The 17335-nt window shown below is 38.7% G+C and overlaps 4 protein-coding genes across 5 annotated transcripts; all 4 read right to left on the reverse strand.

The window, feature by feature from the left end:
- Positions 1 to 562: 562 nt before the first annotated feature.
- LOC132191766 (tyrosine-protein phosphatase RLPH2-like) lies at positions 563 to 3678 on the reverse strand. Its single transcript, XM_059606856.1, has 4 exons — positions 3033 to 3678; positions 2819 to 2886; positions 1825 to 2004; positions 563 to 1056 (listed from the first exon to the last, which is right to left on the reverse strand). The coding sequence occupies exons 1-4, from the start codon at positions 3562 to 3564 to the stop codon at positions 886 to 888; spliced, it is 951 nt and encodes a 316-aa protein (XP_059462839.1). The 5' UTR covers positions 3565 to 3678; the 3' UTR covers positions 563 to 885.
- Positions 3679 to 4268: 590 nt separating this feature from the next.
- LOC132191327 (ABC transporter G family member 39-like) lies at positions 4269 to 16635 on the reverse strand. Of its 2 annotated transcripts, none has more exons than XM_059606279.1 (21): positions 16305 to 16632; positions 14138 to 14512; positions 13903 to 14023; positions 13511 to 13599; positions 13260 to 13344; positions 12870 to 13160; positions 12685 to 12775; positions 9121 to 10021; positions 8826 to 8986; positions 8627 to 8730; positions 8310 to 8475; positions 8132 to 8218; positions 7519 to 7655; positions 7035 to 7367; positions 6590 to 6880; positions 6398 to 6481; positions 6095 to 6228; positions 5764 to 5991; positions 5472 to 5643; positions 5087 to 5341; positions 4269 to 4795 (listed from the first exon to the last, which is right to left on the reverse strand). In XM_059606279.1, the coding sequence occupies exons 2-21, from the start codon at positions 14494 to 14496 to the stop codon at positions 4526 to 4528; spliced, it is 4359 nt and encodes a 1452-aa protein (XP_059462262.1). In that variant the 5' UTR covers positions 14497 to 14512; positions 16305 to 16632; the 3' UTR covers positions 4269 to 4525. The 2 variants fall into 2 exon arrangements, with proteins under 2 accessions (XP_059462262.1, XP_059462263.1); XM_059606280.1 differs by having other exon boundaries at positions 4772 to 4857; positions 16305 to 16635.
- Positions 10997 to 12374, reverse strand: LOC132191328 (uncharacterized). The gene is made up of 2 exons (XM_059606282.1): positions 11614 to 12374; positions 10997 to 11038 (listed from the first exon to the last, which is right to left on the reverse strand). Exons 1-2 carry the CDS (start codon positions 11968 to 11970, stop codon positions 11033 to 11035), a joined length of 363 nt encoding a protein of 120 aa, XP_059462265.1. The 5' UTR covers positions 11971 to 12374; the 3' UTR covers positions 10997 to 11032.
- LOC132191678 (tyrosine-protein phosphatase At3g09960-like) lies at positions 16102 to 17226 on the reverse strand. The gene is made up of 3 exons (XM_059606771.1): positions 16695 to 17226; positions 16305 to 16372; positions 16102 to 16107 (listed from the first exon to the last, which is right to left on the reverse strand). The coding sequence occupies exons 1-3, from the start codon at positions 17224 to 17226 to the stop codon at positions 16102 to 16104; spliced, it is 606 nt and encodes a 201-aa protein (XP_059462754.1).
- Between the last annotated feature and the right edge of the window lie 109 nt (positions 17227 to 17335).

Consider the following 17335-nt stretch of genomic DNA (forward strand, 5'->3'; position numbering starts at 1 on the left):
TTATTATTTTTATTACTTTAATATCTATCAACATTTTAAAAGTGATACTATCATATGTTACTCTACTTTATTGTAATTTTTTTCCTATTCAATATGGAAAAAAGGATTACAAGAAAACAAAAAATTAAGAGTCATACAGGATGGTTTTTAAAGTGATAAACATGTACTACCACATTAATTTATAAACGTGGTGTCATATGAACTATTATTCGATGAATTCACATTTTAGTAGTTAATATAATAAGTACCACAAAAATTGTAACATCGGATTGTTCTACCACCAAAAAACTCTCTAAACACTTTCTTTTTTCTTTTTCTTTTTTAATAAAGAATGAACGACAAAAAAAAAAGTTGCATCCCAAATCCTGATTCCAGTCCCTTATTTCACATTAATCTTGCACAATTTTGTGCTTTCGGATCCTGGCCTGACCAAAAGAAGTATCTGCATATCCTAGCGATTCAGTCACCAGCATCCAATTGCTCAAAAGCTGCCCAGAAAGGTCGTGATTGAGAAAGAAATTTCTTATCTCATGCTTGCTTGTCTACAAAAACGACGCAAGTAGGGCTCTGAAAGTGAAATCAACTGTCGTCTTATTCGTTAGTATCACATCCTCAACGAATGTTCAAAAATCAAATGGCATCTTAAACAAAATATTTCCATATTCCAATAAAGCAATAAATATTGATGGGTTGGTTTTGTAAAGTCTTGAAAAGTATATTCCACTGCGGTAGCGATTTAGTGACGGCGGCAGGACTGCCGGACAGATTTGGCAGTGATCGTGGGGCCGTCAAAATCCCTCTTCCCTTGATCATATGTTTCACAGGGTTTAGAAATAAAGAATACAGACACTTCATTATGATCAATATTCACCAAAAGCTTGAAAACTATTTTGCCAAAACATCCGTATCACGGACAATCTTCATCGACGGAAGCACGATTGCTGCCATTGGTTTTTCCTCTAGTCCGCCGCTTTCATCAATAATCAGCCTGAGTCCTTCCACGTGAAGCTTCCCATAGTGACCGCTCACCACAATGGTGGGATTCTCAGTCAGTTCCTATGAGATCACCAAATGCCAAATATATTATAAGGATGATACGATTCTCTCTCAATGAAGTCACGAAAGCAATTTCCTAGTATACCATAATAGAAAAAATGGGTAATTACCTTTTGCCTATGAACTACAACGCTTTAATACTTTTTTCCTATAAACTACCAACTATAACACTTGACCCCATCAAATTACTATCTTATGATAAAAAGCCTCATTCCGAGGTTAAAATTGAAGGTCAACAGTCATACCATTTTAAATTTTTTTCTTCCACTTTTCCCTCAATTCAGACCAAGAAAATGACACTTATACCCTCCTAAACATATTAACTTTATTTGTTTGAAGTGAGGGCAAAAGTAGAAGAAAAAAAATTTAAAATGGAACATGACTTATCCATGACCGTTGACCGTTAATTTTAACCTCTTTGACTGACGAAAAAGTGAGCTTTTTGTCATAAGATGGTAGTTTGATGGGGTCAAGTATTATAGTTGATAGTTTATGGAGAAAAAGTGTCAAAACGCTATAATTTATGGAAGCAAAAGATAATTACTCCTAAAAAAAAAGTAGCGGCTTTATAAGTAATCGGGATTGGCTACAATTTGTCGTATGAAAAGGGCTCCAATGGATTTTAACTCTTCAGGGCTAAAAAAACATGTGGGTTGTATGTATAGAAACTCTCTCTCAATTGGTTGTCTGAATTTGCCCCAATTTGGGGTAAAAAGACAATTCGAACTAAGCATGAGATATAAGAGATAGGGAGCAAATAGCAATCACCTTTGGGATATCCCATGTATTCTTCTTTCCGCTAAGAGCCTCTACCTTGGGAACTCGGGTGTCCCGGGCTCTCAAAAAATTCAGCTGCTCTTCCACATTTTTGTCTCTCTCTAAACCAGCATGCACAGCAATCAACTTACAATGTAGGAGCCCATCGTCTGTTTCCACACAGACATCGTCCTAGAAACAAAATGCACATTACAAAAGCCTGTTAAAGTATAATTAAGGTTATGTTTGGTACGTGTTTCTTTGGCTTATGTTATCGTTATGTATGCAACTTTATTGAAAAGGATTAAGGCACTTGTTTGTCTCATTTTTTACTCTTTGTTTGTATTTTTACACAGTTGTTTTCGTTTTGAATTTATTGTTGAGGAGTTCACCACTTTTTGGTTTTTTTATTGCTTTTATTTAGGATTTCTCATTCTCTCTTCCTTCTGAATTAGAGCGAAAATAAGCATCATTTACAAGTCTTTTCCAGAATTCAATTAGGCAAAAAAAAAAAAAGGATTACCTTTGTAGGCGAAATAATTATTTCATTAAGAAAATATATATATATATATATTTGGAATAAAATAATGGTGTTTGAATATATGATAAGCATCAAACAGTAGGAATAGCCATTTCATTCCATATTCTCTCATTTTCAATAAAAGCTATTCATTCCTCTAATGAAATAGTTATTGTGTGTAACAAACGAAACCTAAACGATTAAATTTACTCTTTTTATCGACATAAACTTTTGAGATAAGTAATAATTTATCGTAATCAAAGTAGATGTCTTGAATTTGATTCTTTAACTCCACACGTGAAGATAGTGTTAAAGTATTTACTCTTTTTTTATTTTGCTTAAACTTAGGAATAAGCGGCAATTTAATAAAGCCCACTAATTCAGCATTTTGACCAGGAAAGTTAACCAATTAACTGGTTATAAACTAATAATTTCCTTCTCATAGTTTACAATAAAAAAAGAAAAAGAAAAAAAATGCAATCTGACCTCTTCGTGCACCCAAACTAGATCAGCAAGAAACTTCTTGTGCTCATCAGGAACTGCCTTAACCAAATCTGCCCCACAATTAAGTTCAGAAATTTAGCACAATGAAACAACAGCAGTAGCAGTAATTGTAAGAGCCTGTTTGAAAACCACCAAATCAAACACCACAAAGCAACTAATCAAATCGGACAACTAGAAACAAAATCAGGCCCAGTACCAGCAGACCCATGAGGAACACCATAGGACTCAAAAGTAGGCCCAGAATCGTAGACCGAGCCCATGAACTCTATCCCATATGCATCGAACCTATCCTTGGTAGTCCCGCCCCACATCCTCCCTTGCAAGTGCATATCCTCGTACCCATTTCCAGTGAACCACCCTTCTCGCTCCTCGTTCCCCTCGTACTCCTTCCACGCCTCCGAGAACTCGAACCCCTCGTCCGGAGGCCGAGGCAGGACTCCGAGGAATGCGGCAAAAGCGAACTCGTGGTTGCCGCTGAGGAACACGTGGGTCTGGTCCGGGTACGTTGTGGGCAGGCGAATGAGGAAGTCGATGACCTGGCGGGTGTGTGGCCCACGGTCGCAGTAGTCGCCGAGGAAGATGATGAGCGCGGTCTTGAAGTCCTGTGGGTCGATTTGGGACTGGAGGTTGGACCAGAGGCTTTGGAGTTTGTTTATGTGGCCGTGGATGTCGCCAATGCAGCACACCACTTTGGGCTTGGTGCTGGGTTCTGATCGTGGGGCTGACATTTCTCTCTAAACCACGAAAGTGGGTTTGCAAGCTCTGCAACCAGAAGATATTTTCTTCTGACGTCTGAAAATGGAGGAGATGAACGAGGATGTTTGCCTTTCTGCAAATAATGACTAAACCCACCCAACACGCCTTCTTCTCACTCAACTTTTTGTTTTTTCAAAAAAGGAAACTGACGTGGCATTGACTGCAATTTTAACTTGTTTTGATTTGTTTTAATAATTATAAATATATAATGGAATCAATTATGATATTTTATGAAATGGAATCAAATCCATTGCATGCGATCATTTTTCTACTCATGACGATGAATCGATGAGTCACATTTTTGACAAGCAAAAGTGGTTTGATGTATTTAAATATTATTTCCGGTTGTTTGGTGGGTATAAATGAAAAAAATATGGTAGTATTATGGTGGTACCAACGTGTATTTTTTTTTTTTTTTTTAAAATAATCTAATTTCTATGGTTTGGAGAAAATTTCATTTCAAACATTGATTTTTTTTAAATTCAAACATGTTGAACGACGCTTATTACTTATTAGAATAGGTTAAAGTAAATTTTCTCTAAACTAATTTAAAAAAAATTGTGTCTATATATATAATATAATGTGAATTACAATGGATAATCTTAGGATTATAAAGGATAATCTTAAGATCTACGTGACAAACGGATTTAATGCAGAGAAAACACTCTTCTCAATGTCTTTAGACTTCATATAAGATTACAGTTATTGTCTTTGTACAGTATTTTGCTTGTCTACTGTACAGTCTGCACTGCAGGAGCAGGACAATATAGCCGATTTTATGGAGAAGCATGAACAAAAGAACAGAAATACACTAGAAGAAAAAAGGAAAAAAAAAAGAAGGAAGGTGACTTTTTTTGTTTCCCGGTTTATAACTACTACACGGTAGCTTTCCTATTGTGTATACAGTTGAGACTACTGTGTAACTGAAGCTGGTTATCTCCTTTGGAAGTTGAGGAACTTGATGCCATAAGCAAAGACAAAGAAGAAGAGAAGAACCCAGCCGACATGGGCCACGGCAACGGCTGGAAGGAAGTCATAATCAAAACCCCAGCCCCCTTCAAGGAACATCTTCAGTGGCACGTTACCATTTCCAGGTACCTCAACGACACCATCTTTGTCGCCCACTTGACATGTCACAAGGCCATATAGTGTCCAAGCCACTGGAGAAGTCCAGTAGTACCACCTCCACCAAATGGGGATTTGCTGCAATGTGCAGACTACCGTTAGTTTTGTATGCGAAGTGATATTTTAAGGGTAAGCTTGACCTGCAAATTTTAGGCAAAACACGCGTTTTTAAACAAAACCACGGAAAGTTAGTTGTTTAGAAGTGTGTTTGAAAAACGTGGTGGTTTGAACGCACAATATGAAAGTGGGTGTATTTTTTAAGACACGATTTTATCTAACGCTAAGCCATTTTTAGAGAAAACCATAAATCATCAAATGGTGAGATAAGTGAGCGCAGTATGCAACACAGATTGAGTTTGAATAACATACCGGCCTGGGAATGAGAAAACCAGAGAACAAGTTCCAGAAACTGAGGAAGAACGACATACAAATGGCAGCAATTTGGTGGCCCGGCGTCAGTGCAACAAGCATCATTCCATACATTGTGAAGTAGACAAAAGACATAAATATGTAGTAATAGAACCACAAGAATTTGGCTGCCTTCCACTCAAACCCAATCATGGAGTAAAGAAGAAGAGTGTAAACAAAAGTCTGAATTGCAACGTAAACTGTCTCTATGGCCACCTGCATAATTAGTAGAGTATTAAAAAGTGTAGTTGTGTAATAGAGTTTCATTATTTGCAAGATATAGTCTGTTTTCACAGTTTTGGGATTAAAGCCCTACAAGAAAAGAGAAGAATTGCATAAAAGTTACCTGAGCGAATGCATAAGGCAGAGGAGAATACATCCCGGCTGCTCTTTCACGGTAGAAAACTGTTCTTTCAATGGCAACAATAGCCTGCACTGCAGAAGCATTGGCGGCTCCAAGGAAAAGCACAGCAGCAAACATGGCTCCAAAAAGATTGATCAAATCTTGTTGTTTGTCACTGTTAACAAAATATTAGAGTTAACATCTGATACAAATGGCAATGAAAATGAAGATAAAACAGGGGAGCTCCCATTCAATCAGTAGAGATCACTTTCTAAACTAAAATCTCAACACTTACGTCTTTTGTCCTTTCTTCCAGAAGATAAGACCAAATAATGTACCAATGACAATTGTCATGAAGAACCGAATGGCATTGTACTGTGGGTTTCTCCAGTAAGACCAATGTTGTTTCCAGAAACAAGCTTTGCACTGAACAGGAAAAGATTGAGAGAATTTGGTTTGGAAATAGAGGTCCTTGGAGCCTGGGACTGGAGAACTTAGATCTTTGATGAGTTCCTGAGTCCTCCTGAAAGACCATCAAGAGAGAAATGAGAATCACAAAATATAAAAAAATCCCACGAACGTAAGAAAGCAACTATCCTCAAAATAATCATACGATTAGAACTTACTGATAAAGTGAGGAGTTGACATAAATTTCTGCAAAATCAACATCACGTTGAGCCTCAACTGTAGGAGCAGTGACTTCAAGCATCCATGTGGCAGGGTTGTAACCATCCTTGATCTTAGGCACTCCTGAAACAGCCTGGCATAGGTTATAGACATTAGTCAATGGCTAGCAAACTCTTGCTAGTCAACCCTAAGGGGAAAATCTAATGAAATGGAAGTCACTTGTTTGAATCTCCCTAGTTTGAATCTAATGAAATTAGACATATTGATCAACTCTAAAAAACAAGCATGGAACAGACACTCACTTCGAAATATTCAATTAGCTTGTGAGAATGGTGACCAAGAGGTCCAGCATAAATGACTTGCCCTCCTCTTTTCATCAGCAGTAGCTGCATCAAGACCAAAGTCAAAGTTGAAAACACATGTTGCAACAAAGATGCATAAAAAATATAGAAATAACAAACTTTAACAACGAAGTTAAGAAAATGGAGCAGTACCTCATCAAAAGCTTCAAAAATGTCTATGCTAGGCTGGTGGATTGTGCATACAACAGTTCTTCCAGTATCCACTGTATTTCTCACTGTACGCATAACAATAGCAGCAGCTCTGGCATCCAGACCAGATGTTGGTTCATCCATAAAGATGATAGAAGGGTTAGCAACCAGCTCCACAGCTATTGTCAGCCTCTTCCTTTGTTCTATTGAAAGACCATCTATTCCTGGAAGGCCAACTAGCGCATTCCTCAGTTGTTTAAGCTCAACCAATTCCATAACTTCTTCTACAAACATCTGTACCACAAATAGAAAATTAAAATAAGAATTCAAAAAACGTACACTAAGAAGTTGGATACTTATAGGAATCCAAACTTTTGGTGAGTTTAAACAAATGAATGTTAAAGGTCTAGAAAGATATTGATTCTAGCTAGAGGACCATTCAACATACCTTTCGCGTTTCTGTCCTTACATTTGCAGAGAGACGGAGCCAAGCTGAATATAGAACAGATTCATAGATAGTAACATACGGTGAATGAATGTCATTCTGTTCACAGTAACCGCTAACCCGGGCAAATGTTGCTTGGTTTTTAGGATAACCAGAGATGGTAATGGTTCCGTCGGTGTATCCACTGGTCTTTCTTCCTGCTAACACATCCATAAGGGTCGTCTTCCCAGCACCACTGACACCGACAAGTGCTGTCAATATGCCTGGTCTGAAAGCACCGCTAACATCTCTTAACAATTGAAGACGATCTTCTTCAATCCCTTGACTCTTCATTTCCTGGTAGGAAAGGCCAAACTGTTACCTCGTTGTTTGGAGATTAAGAAGAATTTTGACAAGAACTTGTATTGGCATTTGATAGTTAACAATGTCAATGAAAACCTGAATTTATTTGGCAGAGAATGAAAAGTTTTTAAAATGAGCGACTTACAGCAGGCATATCCACGTAGTAGTTCATATGGTTAAACGCAAGTGAAAGGGGTTGGAAGGGCAAAACCATTCCTCTTCTTGGGGCATTATTTGAGGCACCAACAATTTCTGAAGAACTTCTCACGGCCATATCAATACCTGTAATTGTTTCACAAAAAGGATAGGCATATTGAAGAAGATGATTAACACCTCTTAGCCATTGAAACAAGCATGTAAGCTTTTTTCTCCTGAATACTTTTTAGTGCCTTGAAGTTTATTTTCTTAAGCCAAAACCAGATTTTTTGTTAACTAACAAAACCTTTGTCTTTTCTTTTCTTCTCAAATATACATGTCATGGGACATATTTCGGGCACTTTTTCTTTTTCTTTTTTTCATTATTTTCCTTCTCTAGAGGAAGGAAAAAAAAAAAAAAACATTGATGCAGGTAGCTAGGAATATTTCTGAGTTTAACATGGTGGTTCAAAATTATGACATGGTTGTTAGAAAATAACATTAAAATTTCTACCCCTCTAATTGAAATAGAATTACTGATGAGCTAATTTTAACTAAATGCCAGCAGAAGCGGAGAAATGAGGGAACCATTAATATAGAAGGGGAAAGGTAAAGGATAAAACCTTCTGTTCTATGCTTTCCAGAGGATGACTTCTCATTCTCCTTGTCATTTTCTTCATCCAAAATGACAGCTTTTGAATCACCCAAAGCTGAAATTTATTTCCACAAAAGGGTTTGTCAACTTGGAATTTCATTTTTATGAATGAAAACTCTGAGTAGAAATAAGATAAGATAACTTACGATTCAGGAAAGTTAATGCTGCAATAAATAACAAGTTGAAGAGAAGTGAGAATCCAAAGAGTGCTCCAATACAAATCCAAAACCAATAATCATCGGTAAAGAAGCCTCTGGACTTGAGAAGGACTTCTCCAACTGTAGCTGCCTTAAGACTGGGGTCTGTATTGGGCTGCAATAGATAAAAGTTTTGGATGATTTTCATGATGGCTATGGAGTCAAAACTGCATAATTTGAGTTTATATTTGCATATGCATGTAAGAAATGTAGGTGCAATTCCAAAATCAACAAATGAAGACAATTAGACCGTGAAGATATCTTACCGTGCTCCATCTTTTATCAAGAAATTCATTCATAACTATGGCATTCTGTCCATACATCATAGGAGAAGTATAATAGCCCCATATCATCCATGGTTCAATGTCATCTACAGGCACAAAATGAAGAGTCAAAATTTGATATCAAATAAATTAATGTTTGAATTATACGGACAGCCAGATTGGAAAGAGATGAATTAATTACTTCTGGAAACAATGAACCCTCCAAGCACAAAAACCAATAGCAAGGCAAAGGTACCCAGCGTAGTTGCAACAACTTGTGTTCTTCCAAGTGCAGCAATGAACCGGAAGAGAGACAATGCCATTTGATGTATTCCAAAGAATGCCAAGAACTGTCGGAAAAACCTGAAGTAATGAAGGAAGAAATGTTTTAATGAAAGAAACATTGACTAAACCCCATGAGTTTGATACATAAAATTCCAGCATCTAGTAAGTAGGGAATCAGATTTCCATAGACAAGAAATCAAGGCCCCATTTACCTGCTAGGAGCCGGCGCAAATCCAATTGGGTAGTATGTAAGAATGAGCCATATTCCTGATTCCAATAATGATAGAGGGATCCTAAGGACCCAGATAGGTAAGCCAAAAGCCCATGCAGGATAGAACAAGAGATCCCTCTGTTTATAGAAGACAGGAAGCCTGAAAACAGTCATTGCCAGTTCTGCCACTCCATTGAACATCACATTAACCAGACTGAAAAATAGTGCTCCAAAAAATTTTCCTCCATCTATTACAGTTCCAACCGACATTTCGGTCCTAAAGAAAACTGTTAAGGCAATTATGGACATGATTGTTATCTGGGTAGTCTTGAATATATACACAAAAGAATTACGCTTCATTAGCAGCCACTCTCTTGAAAAGCAAGCCTTGAATAGTTCCATATTTGAAATACCATACTTCTGTGTCGCCAGAGCAGCTGGGTGGGTTCTGGATCTGTCATAAGGAACACTAAGATCAGCTGCAAGCTGTTGGCCAATGTGGAAAGAGCTGAAGGCCTGTGCAAATTCGGGAACTGAGATGTATCTGTGAGGTTGGTTCTTCTTGAACCAATAATGTTCTTGATCCTTCTTGGAGGTTACTTCTTGCAAGAAGTCAGCAACCCCTTTCCTTTCTGGGCATTTGAAACCCATGTACTCAAAGAAATCGAGGACATTTTCTCTTGGACCTTGGTACACAACCTGACCATCTGAAAGTAGGATAAGGTCATCAAAGAGATCAAATGTCTCTGGTGCTGGCTGCAGAAGAGAAATGACCATCGTCACTTCCATTATATGAACCATTTGCCTCATGAACTTGCATATCTGGAATGTGGTAGAACTGTCCAGCCCCGTTGATATTTCATCCATAAAAAGAGCCTTTGCTGGTCCGACCAACATCTCCCCTGCACCCCCATTATAATAAAACAATCACACTGGTAATGTATAATTACAAATGCTTCTTCTGCACCAGCATCATTCTAATTGTTTGTTAATTAATTACTGTTAAGATTTAATTAAATAAATTAACTTAAATCAAAAATAATTTAATTTCGAGTCTATATATTATAATATACCTATTCATTACATTCATCACACACATATGTATATACATATCCACAAACCCGCTCATTTACATTAAAAAACACATTTATATCAAGACTCATAATTATAATAATTCAAATTATTTATATTATATTACGGAGATAATCTATTTTTATATTTTAAAATAGAAAAAAAATATAGTTTAGTCTCTTAAACTATCAATCAATTTAGCCTTTCAATGTTAAAAAGTAATAAAATAGCCCTTCAAACTATCAATTAGTTGCAATTTGGCCACTCCATTGGTTATCACTGTCAAATAGGATGAAAAATTCAACATGACCTCGTTTTGGCAAGGTTAAGTTATTAAAATGCCCTTAAAAAAGTCAATTTTAAAAAAGGGTTTAGGAAACGACGTTATTTTCACTCTAGTCCCTAAAACGCTTTGTTTCTTCGTTTTCACTGTGTATTTCCGTGCTTATTCGGATTTCATGGCGATGTGGCGAAGGCGGCGGGTTCTTGGCAAGGGAACGTACAGCACGGTGTTCTTGGTTGAACCATGGCTGAAACTCCGGCTTGCGATTGACAAACAGTCGCTGGGAATACCTCAAGGGCTCTCCGAGGATGGGAAGGACTTTCTGAGAAGTGTTTTGCAATGGACCCTGTGAGAGGTGGACGGCCGAGATGCTTCTGAACCATCCTTTTGTTTGTAAGCCCATGTATGGGAAGACTCCTGAGCCGCCAGCATCTCCGAAAAGCCCTTTAAGCCAGTTCAGTGATGGTCTGCCTCCGCCGGGTTGGTGCTCCTTTACGCCTAGTGATCAGAATTGAGAGCAATCGCTGGATTCATCTGCTTCGTTTCTTTGTGAGGAATGCTACACCTACGTAAAGATTTTACCAAAAGAATTTTACGAACTGAGGTGGAACACACGTGGCTGAACTGTAGCATAAAAAACTAAAAAAATTTGTTAGTTTTGTCTTCTTTCTCTTTCCCTCTTTTTCTCTCTCTGGTTCATCTCCCCCGAAACACACATCAAAAATTTTTTTTCCCCTTCTTCTCTTTCTCTCCCACTCATCTTCCTCCACCAATGGTCCCGCCACCGAATCCACAGTATTTAGCTTATTTACTAAAGAAATTTTTGTTCTTCTGCATTCACCGCAAACAGAGAGAAAGAAACCTGAAGTACAAACTGAGTGCAGAACCCCAAAAATGCAGAAGAACAAAACTGGTTTCCTCTACATTTATTGTCCTGCATTTTTGCTTGCTTCTTCTGTTTCAAAATCACACCCCAAAATCCTTACCCATCAAACCAAATCGACACCCATCTAAAAAAATCACCCCAAAATCCTTACCCATCAAACCAAATCGACACCCATCTAAAAAAATCACCCCAAAATCCTTACCCATCAAACCAAATCGACACCCATCTGAAAAAAATCACCCCAAAATCCTTACCCTAGTTCTATGGTGGTGAGCGAGAGTAAGAGAGGGTAAACGGAAGAAGAGAAAAAATGGTTGGCGATCACGGAGAGCGAACCACGTCGCAGATTGGCGATGGCGTGGATTGGCGATCGCGGAAGCAGCAGGTCTCTGCTGGAGAGTGCTTGGCGAACCTGCGGCGGGGTCGGCAATCTTGAGAAGTGAATTGGCGAACCTTAGGAAGCGAGGTTCGGCCAACTTAAGCTGAGACCACGGGTGCTGGCGAAACTGCAGGTTCGCTGGCGGGACTGAAGTTTCACCGGAGAGACAGCCGGTCCGCAAGTTCGCACCGATCTGCGCAACTGTGCCTGGCTTCCAGCATCCTTTCTTCATTCTTCTGCAAAAGAAAGAGAAAAATGGCCTTCGGGCGAACCTTAGGGAGCGAGGCCCGGCGACGTTGATGGCGACCTGTGGCAAGATTCGGCGAGCTTGAGCCGATGGTGAATACTGTGGATTTGGTGGCGGGACAGCTGGTCGGTGCCCGCTGATTTGGATGTCGTGGGAGAGTCCGGCAACCCGCCGAAGTATTTTGGCAATTTTGGGGTGTGATTTTATGCATGGTGGTTCGGTGGAGGAAGATGAGTGAGAGAGAAAGAGAAGAAGAGGAAAAAAAAATTGATGTATGTTTCGGAGAAGATGAACCAGAGAAAGAAAAAGAGGGAGAGAGCCACGTGTGTTCCACCTCAGTTTCAGTTCGTAAAACTCTTTCGGTAAAATCTGTACGGTTGTATGGAGAAAGAAATCGAAGAAACGAAGCTGCTGCGACGTCGTTTCCTAAACTCTTTTTTTTAAATTTATTTTTTATTTTTTTAAGAGGCCATTTTAATAACTAAATCTTATTAAAACGACGTTGTATTAAATTTTTCATTTTATTTGATGGTAATGACTAATTAATTGGCTAAATTGTAACTAATTAATAGTTTAGAGACTACTTTATTATTTTTTGAACATTAAAAAATTAAATTACAAATGACAAATGGCCGATGATTTGAGAGCTAAATTATATTTTTTCATTTAAAATACTTATACGAGCTTATACGTTTATACCAGTTGTCACACGCTTCTTCTGTCCGCCAGAGATACCCCTCCTCATCTCATCTCCGACCATAATATCCGCACAAATATCCAGTCCAAGTATCTGTCAAAAGTTCTTACGAAGTCAGCTTTCTTAAAGTGGGTTGTTGGATGTAAAAACACAGATGCTGCAAAATAAAAGAGAGACAGAACTGAACCTTGAGAATATAATCCGTAACCAAACTGGTCTTTTGGCCTGACATTGCTGTGGCCTTCATGAACGCATCAATCTCAGGATCCGGCTTAATTCCCGCTGCTCTCTCTCTTCTTGAGAGTTCCGACAACATTTCGTATCTTGTCCCAACCCCTAGACAGCGTCCAGAGAAATCCAGTGTCTCTCTCACTGTCATTTCTCCATGGTGAAGATCATGCTCACCAATATAAGCACAGGTTCGTTGAGGAACAAATTTATTCAGTTCGTGACCACAGTAGGTGACTTTCCCAGATGCCTGTTTATGTATAGAAATCCAATCAATTAGTAGGATTATGCAAAGTGAGACACGTAAAAATAGAAACACGTAAAAATAGAAAGAGATTGGGAAACAAACCCTTAGATCATTGTCGAGCTTCCCGGCAAGCGCCAGCAACAATGTTGTTTTCCCTGCACCTGGAGGACCCAGAAGCAGAGTCATCCTGGAATTACCATATCAGAAGTTAAGGCCATGCTCTAGAGAAACAAAATAAGAACAGTTCACTTCATCCAATGAAACAACATACACCAGATACAAGGCAAGCAAGTTAATTTCCCCATCAATCATATTTGAAAAAAAAATAAAAATCTACCGCTTCATGAAGATACCTTGAAGGTTTGACGATTCCACTAATACAGTCAAGTATCTGGATTTTTTTCTTCTTGGATGGAGCAAGGTGAACCAATCCGAGAATACTCTGTTGCCCATTACAAATTGAAAATGGAAAGAAGAGAAACAGTTATCAGCAAAAGCTTAAATAAACTATTCCTGTCAAAAGAATCCAAACTGACAAACTCCCTCCCAGAACAACTGGAGGAAAAGACACAGCAACAATTGTTCCAAATGACAAAGTTAAGCCATTCCCAGTTGCTTAAAGGGAAATTATCTCTCTGTTTCACAATTTTTTTTTTTAAAAAAAATAAAACAAAAACAAAATTTACGACAAAATCTAAACAGAAATATACACACACACAAAAAAAAGGAACATATTTTAATATACCTCAATTGCGTTCAAGGTGGCATTAAACAGAGTAGGAAGCGCTCGGCTCCCAACATACACATCCCCCTCCACTGACAAATGCTCGTAGCGAACTTCAATCTTAGGAACCTCAATCGACACCCTGCCACCAATCCGAACCCACCAAATAAAACCTTAAATTCACAAACCCAGAAACAAAAAGGAAATCCAAACAAACAAAAAAAACGACAAGGAACAAGAAACGACAAGTGCGTACCTGTCAGTCCTTTCCTTGAGTCTCATAAGGAACTTTTCGTTGTCCTCCTCGACAGCCTTGAGAATACTCTCCATCAACCGGTTCTTGTCCTGGATCCCGAGCCTTGTCACGTCGATCTCGTCGTGCACAACCCTGCCATTTTGAAGGACCTGCCTCAGCACACCCTTCCTCAGCCGGTCATAGGTCGGTAGCCTTTCGATGGCAGCCCACCGGAGCTCCTCCTCATCGGTCTCCTGCCTGCCGCTCCGGTTGAACACGTCCGGCGGAGCCGTCCAGACCTCCCGGAAGCTCGTCGACGCCCAGCTTCTCCGGCTGCTCGTTGACCGGGAGAGATCATCTCCCGCCAAAGCCGACGCCATTCCTTCCTCGCGTGATCTACAATATGCGCTTAAGCACTTATCTTACTGTGTCCAAAAGTGGGTTTCTTTTCTATACTTGCATACGTATGCAGTAGGGAAACAATAGTGACTACAACTACTTTATCTTTTTCTCAGTCTTGTTTCTCTGAATTTCCGTATGCTTGTGAAATACTTCTACCATGTATTCCCAGTTACCATCTGATCCAACACAAAAAATTTGTCCCAAAATGAACCTTGCTCTTGTAAACACCAACTCAGCCAACTCTGAAGCTTCTACTGAGTAGTGGATAAGAGATATAGGGTGCAGATGGTGGGAAATTTGGTGAGAAAGAAAGGAGTGGATGGTGATTAGAAGGGAAGCAAAAATAGACGCGTTTGGGGATCAAAATGTAGCTCAAGTCGATTTCACTGAGCGTATATATATATATATATATATAGCTTTCATGCAGTTGGCTAAAAGAAGAGGTTTTGTGGGTCAGTCGTATTAAACACCTTAAATATGAACAGAAATGACTCCTACAGTCCTACACGAGAACTATTTAAGGTGTTTAATCCGACTGACCCACAAAACCTCTTCTTTTAGCCAACTACATGGAAGCTTTCATGCTTTCAAATTTCAACAACCATATGGGTCAGTCGTATTAAACACCTTAAATATGAACAGAAAATGACAGTTCTACTTCGACCAGGTTTCTAGTGTGTACTTTTTTTTTTTGAAACAAAGGTAAACATGTGAAAAATAAATTTTTTTTAAATAATATTATTTAAAAAAGTGGGTGAGAAATACATGCTACCAAACAAAATGATTTTGACTTAAGTAGGTAAAAAAAACTATTTCATAATTTTTTCAACCATACAGATACAGATTTAATGTCATGAAAAAATTATAACTAAATCTTAACCGTTAGAAAAAAAAAAAAAAAATACAACAATATGCTGTATTTTTCTTTTAAAACAATTAATCCATTTTCTTTATATATATACTTACTTTTAACTTGCTAAGAAACACGTTACACTTCCATATTTTCTCTTTTACCACTAAGGAAATGAGGATAGTTCCAACAGTCGGTTTGTGAACATCAAATTAACAAGTTGCAACTTTATTGAGAGATTAAGGAACTTGTTTGTTTCATTTTTTACTGTTTGTTTGTATTTTCACACAGTTGTTTTCGTTTTGATTTTATTGTTGGGAAGCTCACTCCTTTTCAGTTTTTTTGTTGTTTTTATTTAAGATTTCCCACTCTCTCTTCCTTCTGAATTAGTGTGGACATGACAATCCCTTACAAGTCTTTTCCTGAATTCAAGTAGGAAAAAAAAAAAAAGATTACCTTTGTAGGCGAAATAGTTATTTCATTAAGGAAAAAAAAAAAAATACTTGGAATAAAAGAATGGTGTTTGAATATATGATAAGGATCAAATAGTAGGAATAGCCATTTCATTCCATATTCTCCCATTTTTAATGAAAGCTATTCATTCCTCTCATGAAATAGTTATTCCACGTAACAAACGAAACCTAAACGATTAAATTTATTTTTTTTATCGGCATAAATTTTTGAGATAAGTGATAATTTAACATAATCAAAGCAGATGTCTCGAATTTGAATCCTAACTCTACACATGAAAGTGAAGATAGTGTCAAAGTATTTACTCTTTTTTTATTTTGCTTAAACTTAGGAATAAGCGGCAGTTTAATAAAGCCCACTAATTCAGCATTTTGAACAGGAAAGTTAACCAATTAACCGGTTATAAACTAATAATTTCCTTCTCAAAGTTTACAATAAAAAAAGAAAAAAAAAATGCAATCTGACCTCTTCGTGCACCCAAACTAGATCAGCAAGAAACTTCTTGTGCTCATCAGGAACTGCCTTAACCAAATCTGCCCCACAATTAAGTTCAGAAATTTAGCACAATGAAACAACAGCAGTAGCAGTAATTGTAAGAGCCTGTTTGAAAACCACCAAAAGGTTCACCGAAGTGCAAACTTCTGTGCCGACTATTTGGCACGTTGGGCCGCAACCAGATCTCACTCTGGCAGCATTCCCTTTTCCTCTTCTCCTTTCAATTCTTCTACGATTGTTAGCGGAGAGGAACATATTCTTTCTGTTTGTTTGTTGTAGTTTTGCGGGTTTGTAACGTACTTATAATAAAAAAAAAAAAAAAAAATATCAGACAACTAGAAACAAAATCAGGCCCAGTACCAGCAGACCCATGAGGAACACCATTGGACTCAAAAGTAGGCCCAGCATCGTAGACCGAGCCCATGAACTCTATCCCATATGCATCGAACCTATCCTTGGTAGTCCCGCCCCACATCCTCCCTTGCAAGTGCATATCCTCGTACCCATTTCCATTGAACCCCCCTTCTCGCTCCTCGTTCCCCTCGTACTCCGTCCACGCCTCCGAGAACTCGAACCCCTCGTCCGGAGGACGAGACAGGACTCCGAGGAATGCGGCAAAAGCGAACTCGTGGTTGCCGCTGAGGAACACGTGGGTCTGGTCCGGGTACGTTGTGGGCAGGCAAATGAGGAAGTCGATGACCTGGCGGGTGTGTGGCCCACGGTCGCAGTAGTCGCCGAGGAAGATGATGAGCGCGGTCTTGAAGTCCTGTGGGTCGATTTGGGACTGGAGGTTGGACCAGAGTCTTTGGACTTTGTTTATGTGGCCGTGGATGTCGCCAATGCAGCACACCACTTTGGGCTTGGTGCTGGGTTCTGATCGTGGGTCTGACATTTCTCTCTCAGCCACGAAAGTGGGTTTGCAAAGCTCTACAACCAGAAGATGTTTTCTTCGGACGTCTGAGAATGGAGGAGATGAACGAGGATGTTTGGCTTTCTGCAAA

The sequence above is a fragment of the Corylus avellana genome, chromosome ca9 (assembly GCF_901000735.1).
Source record: "Corylus avellana chromosome ca9, CavTom2PMs-1.0".
Classification (NCBI taxonomy): domain Eukaryota; kingdom Viridiplantae; phylum Streptophyta; class Magnoliopsida; order Fagales; family Betulaceae; genus Corylus; species Corylus avellana.

Coding starts and splice junctions, on each gene's coding strand:
- LOC132191766 (XM_059606856.1), bottom strand. CDS start 3,564: ATGTCAGCCCCACGATCAGAACCCAGCACCAAGCCCAAAGTGGTGTGC. Junction 2,005..2,818: donor TAGTTTGGGTGCACGAAGAG/GTCAGATTGCAT, acceptor TTTTGTTTCTAG/GACGATGTCTGTGTGGAAAC. Junction 1,057..1,824: donor ATACATGGGATATCCCAAAG/GTGATTGCTATT, acceptor GTGATCTCATAG/GAACTGACTGAGAATCCCAC.
- LOC132191328 (XM_059606282.1), bottom strand. CDS start 11,970: ATGAAGAAAGGATGCTGGAAGCCAGGCACAGTTGCGCAGATCGGTGCG.
- LOC132191327 (XM_059606279.1), bottom strand. CDS start 14,496: ATGGCGTCGGCTTTGGCGGGAGATGATCTCTCCCGGTCAACGAGCAGC. Junction 10,022..12,684: donor GAAGAAGCGTGTGACAACTG/GTATAAACGTAT, acceptor ATGGGGGTGCAG/GGGAGATGTTGGTCGGACCA. Junction 5,342..5,471: donor TGCCTTATGCATTCGCTCAG/GTAACTTTTATG, acceptor CTAATTATGCAG/GTGGCCATAGAGACAGTTTA.
- LOC132191678 (XM_059606771.1), bottom strand. CDS start 17,226: ATGTCAGACCCACGATCAGAACCCAGCACCAAGCCCAAAGTGGTGTGC. Junction 16,373..16,694: donor TGTTCCTCATGGGTCTGCTG/GTACTGGGCCTG, acceptor ATTGTGGGGCAG/ATTTGGTTAAGGCAGTTCCT.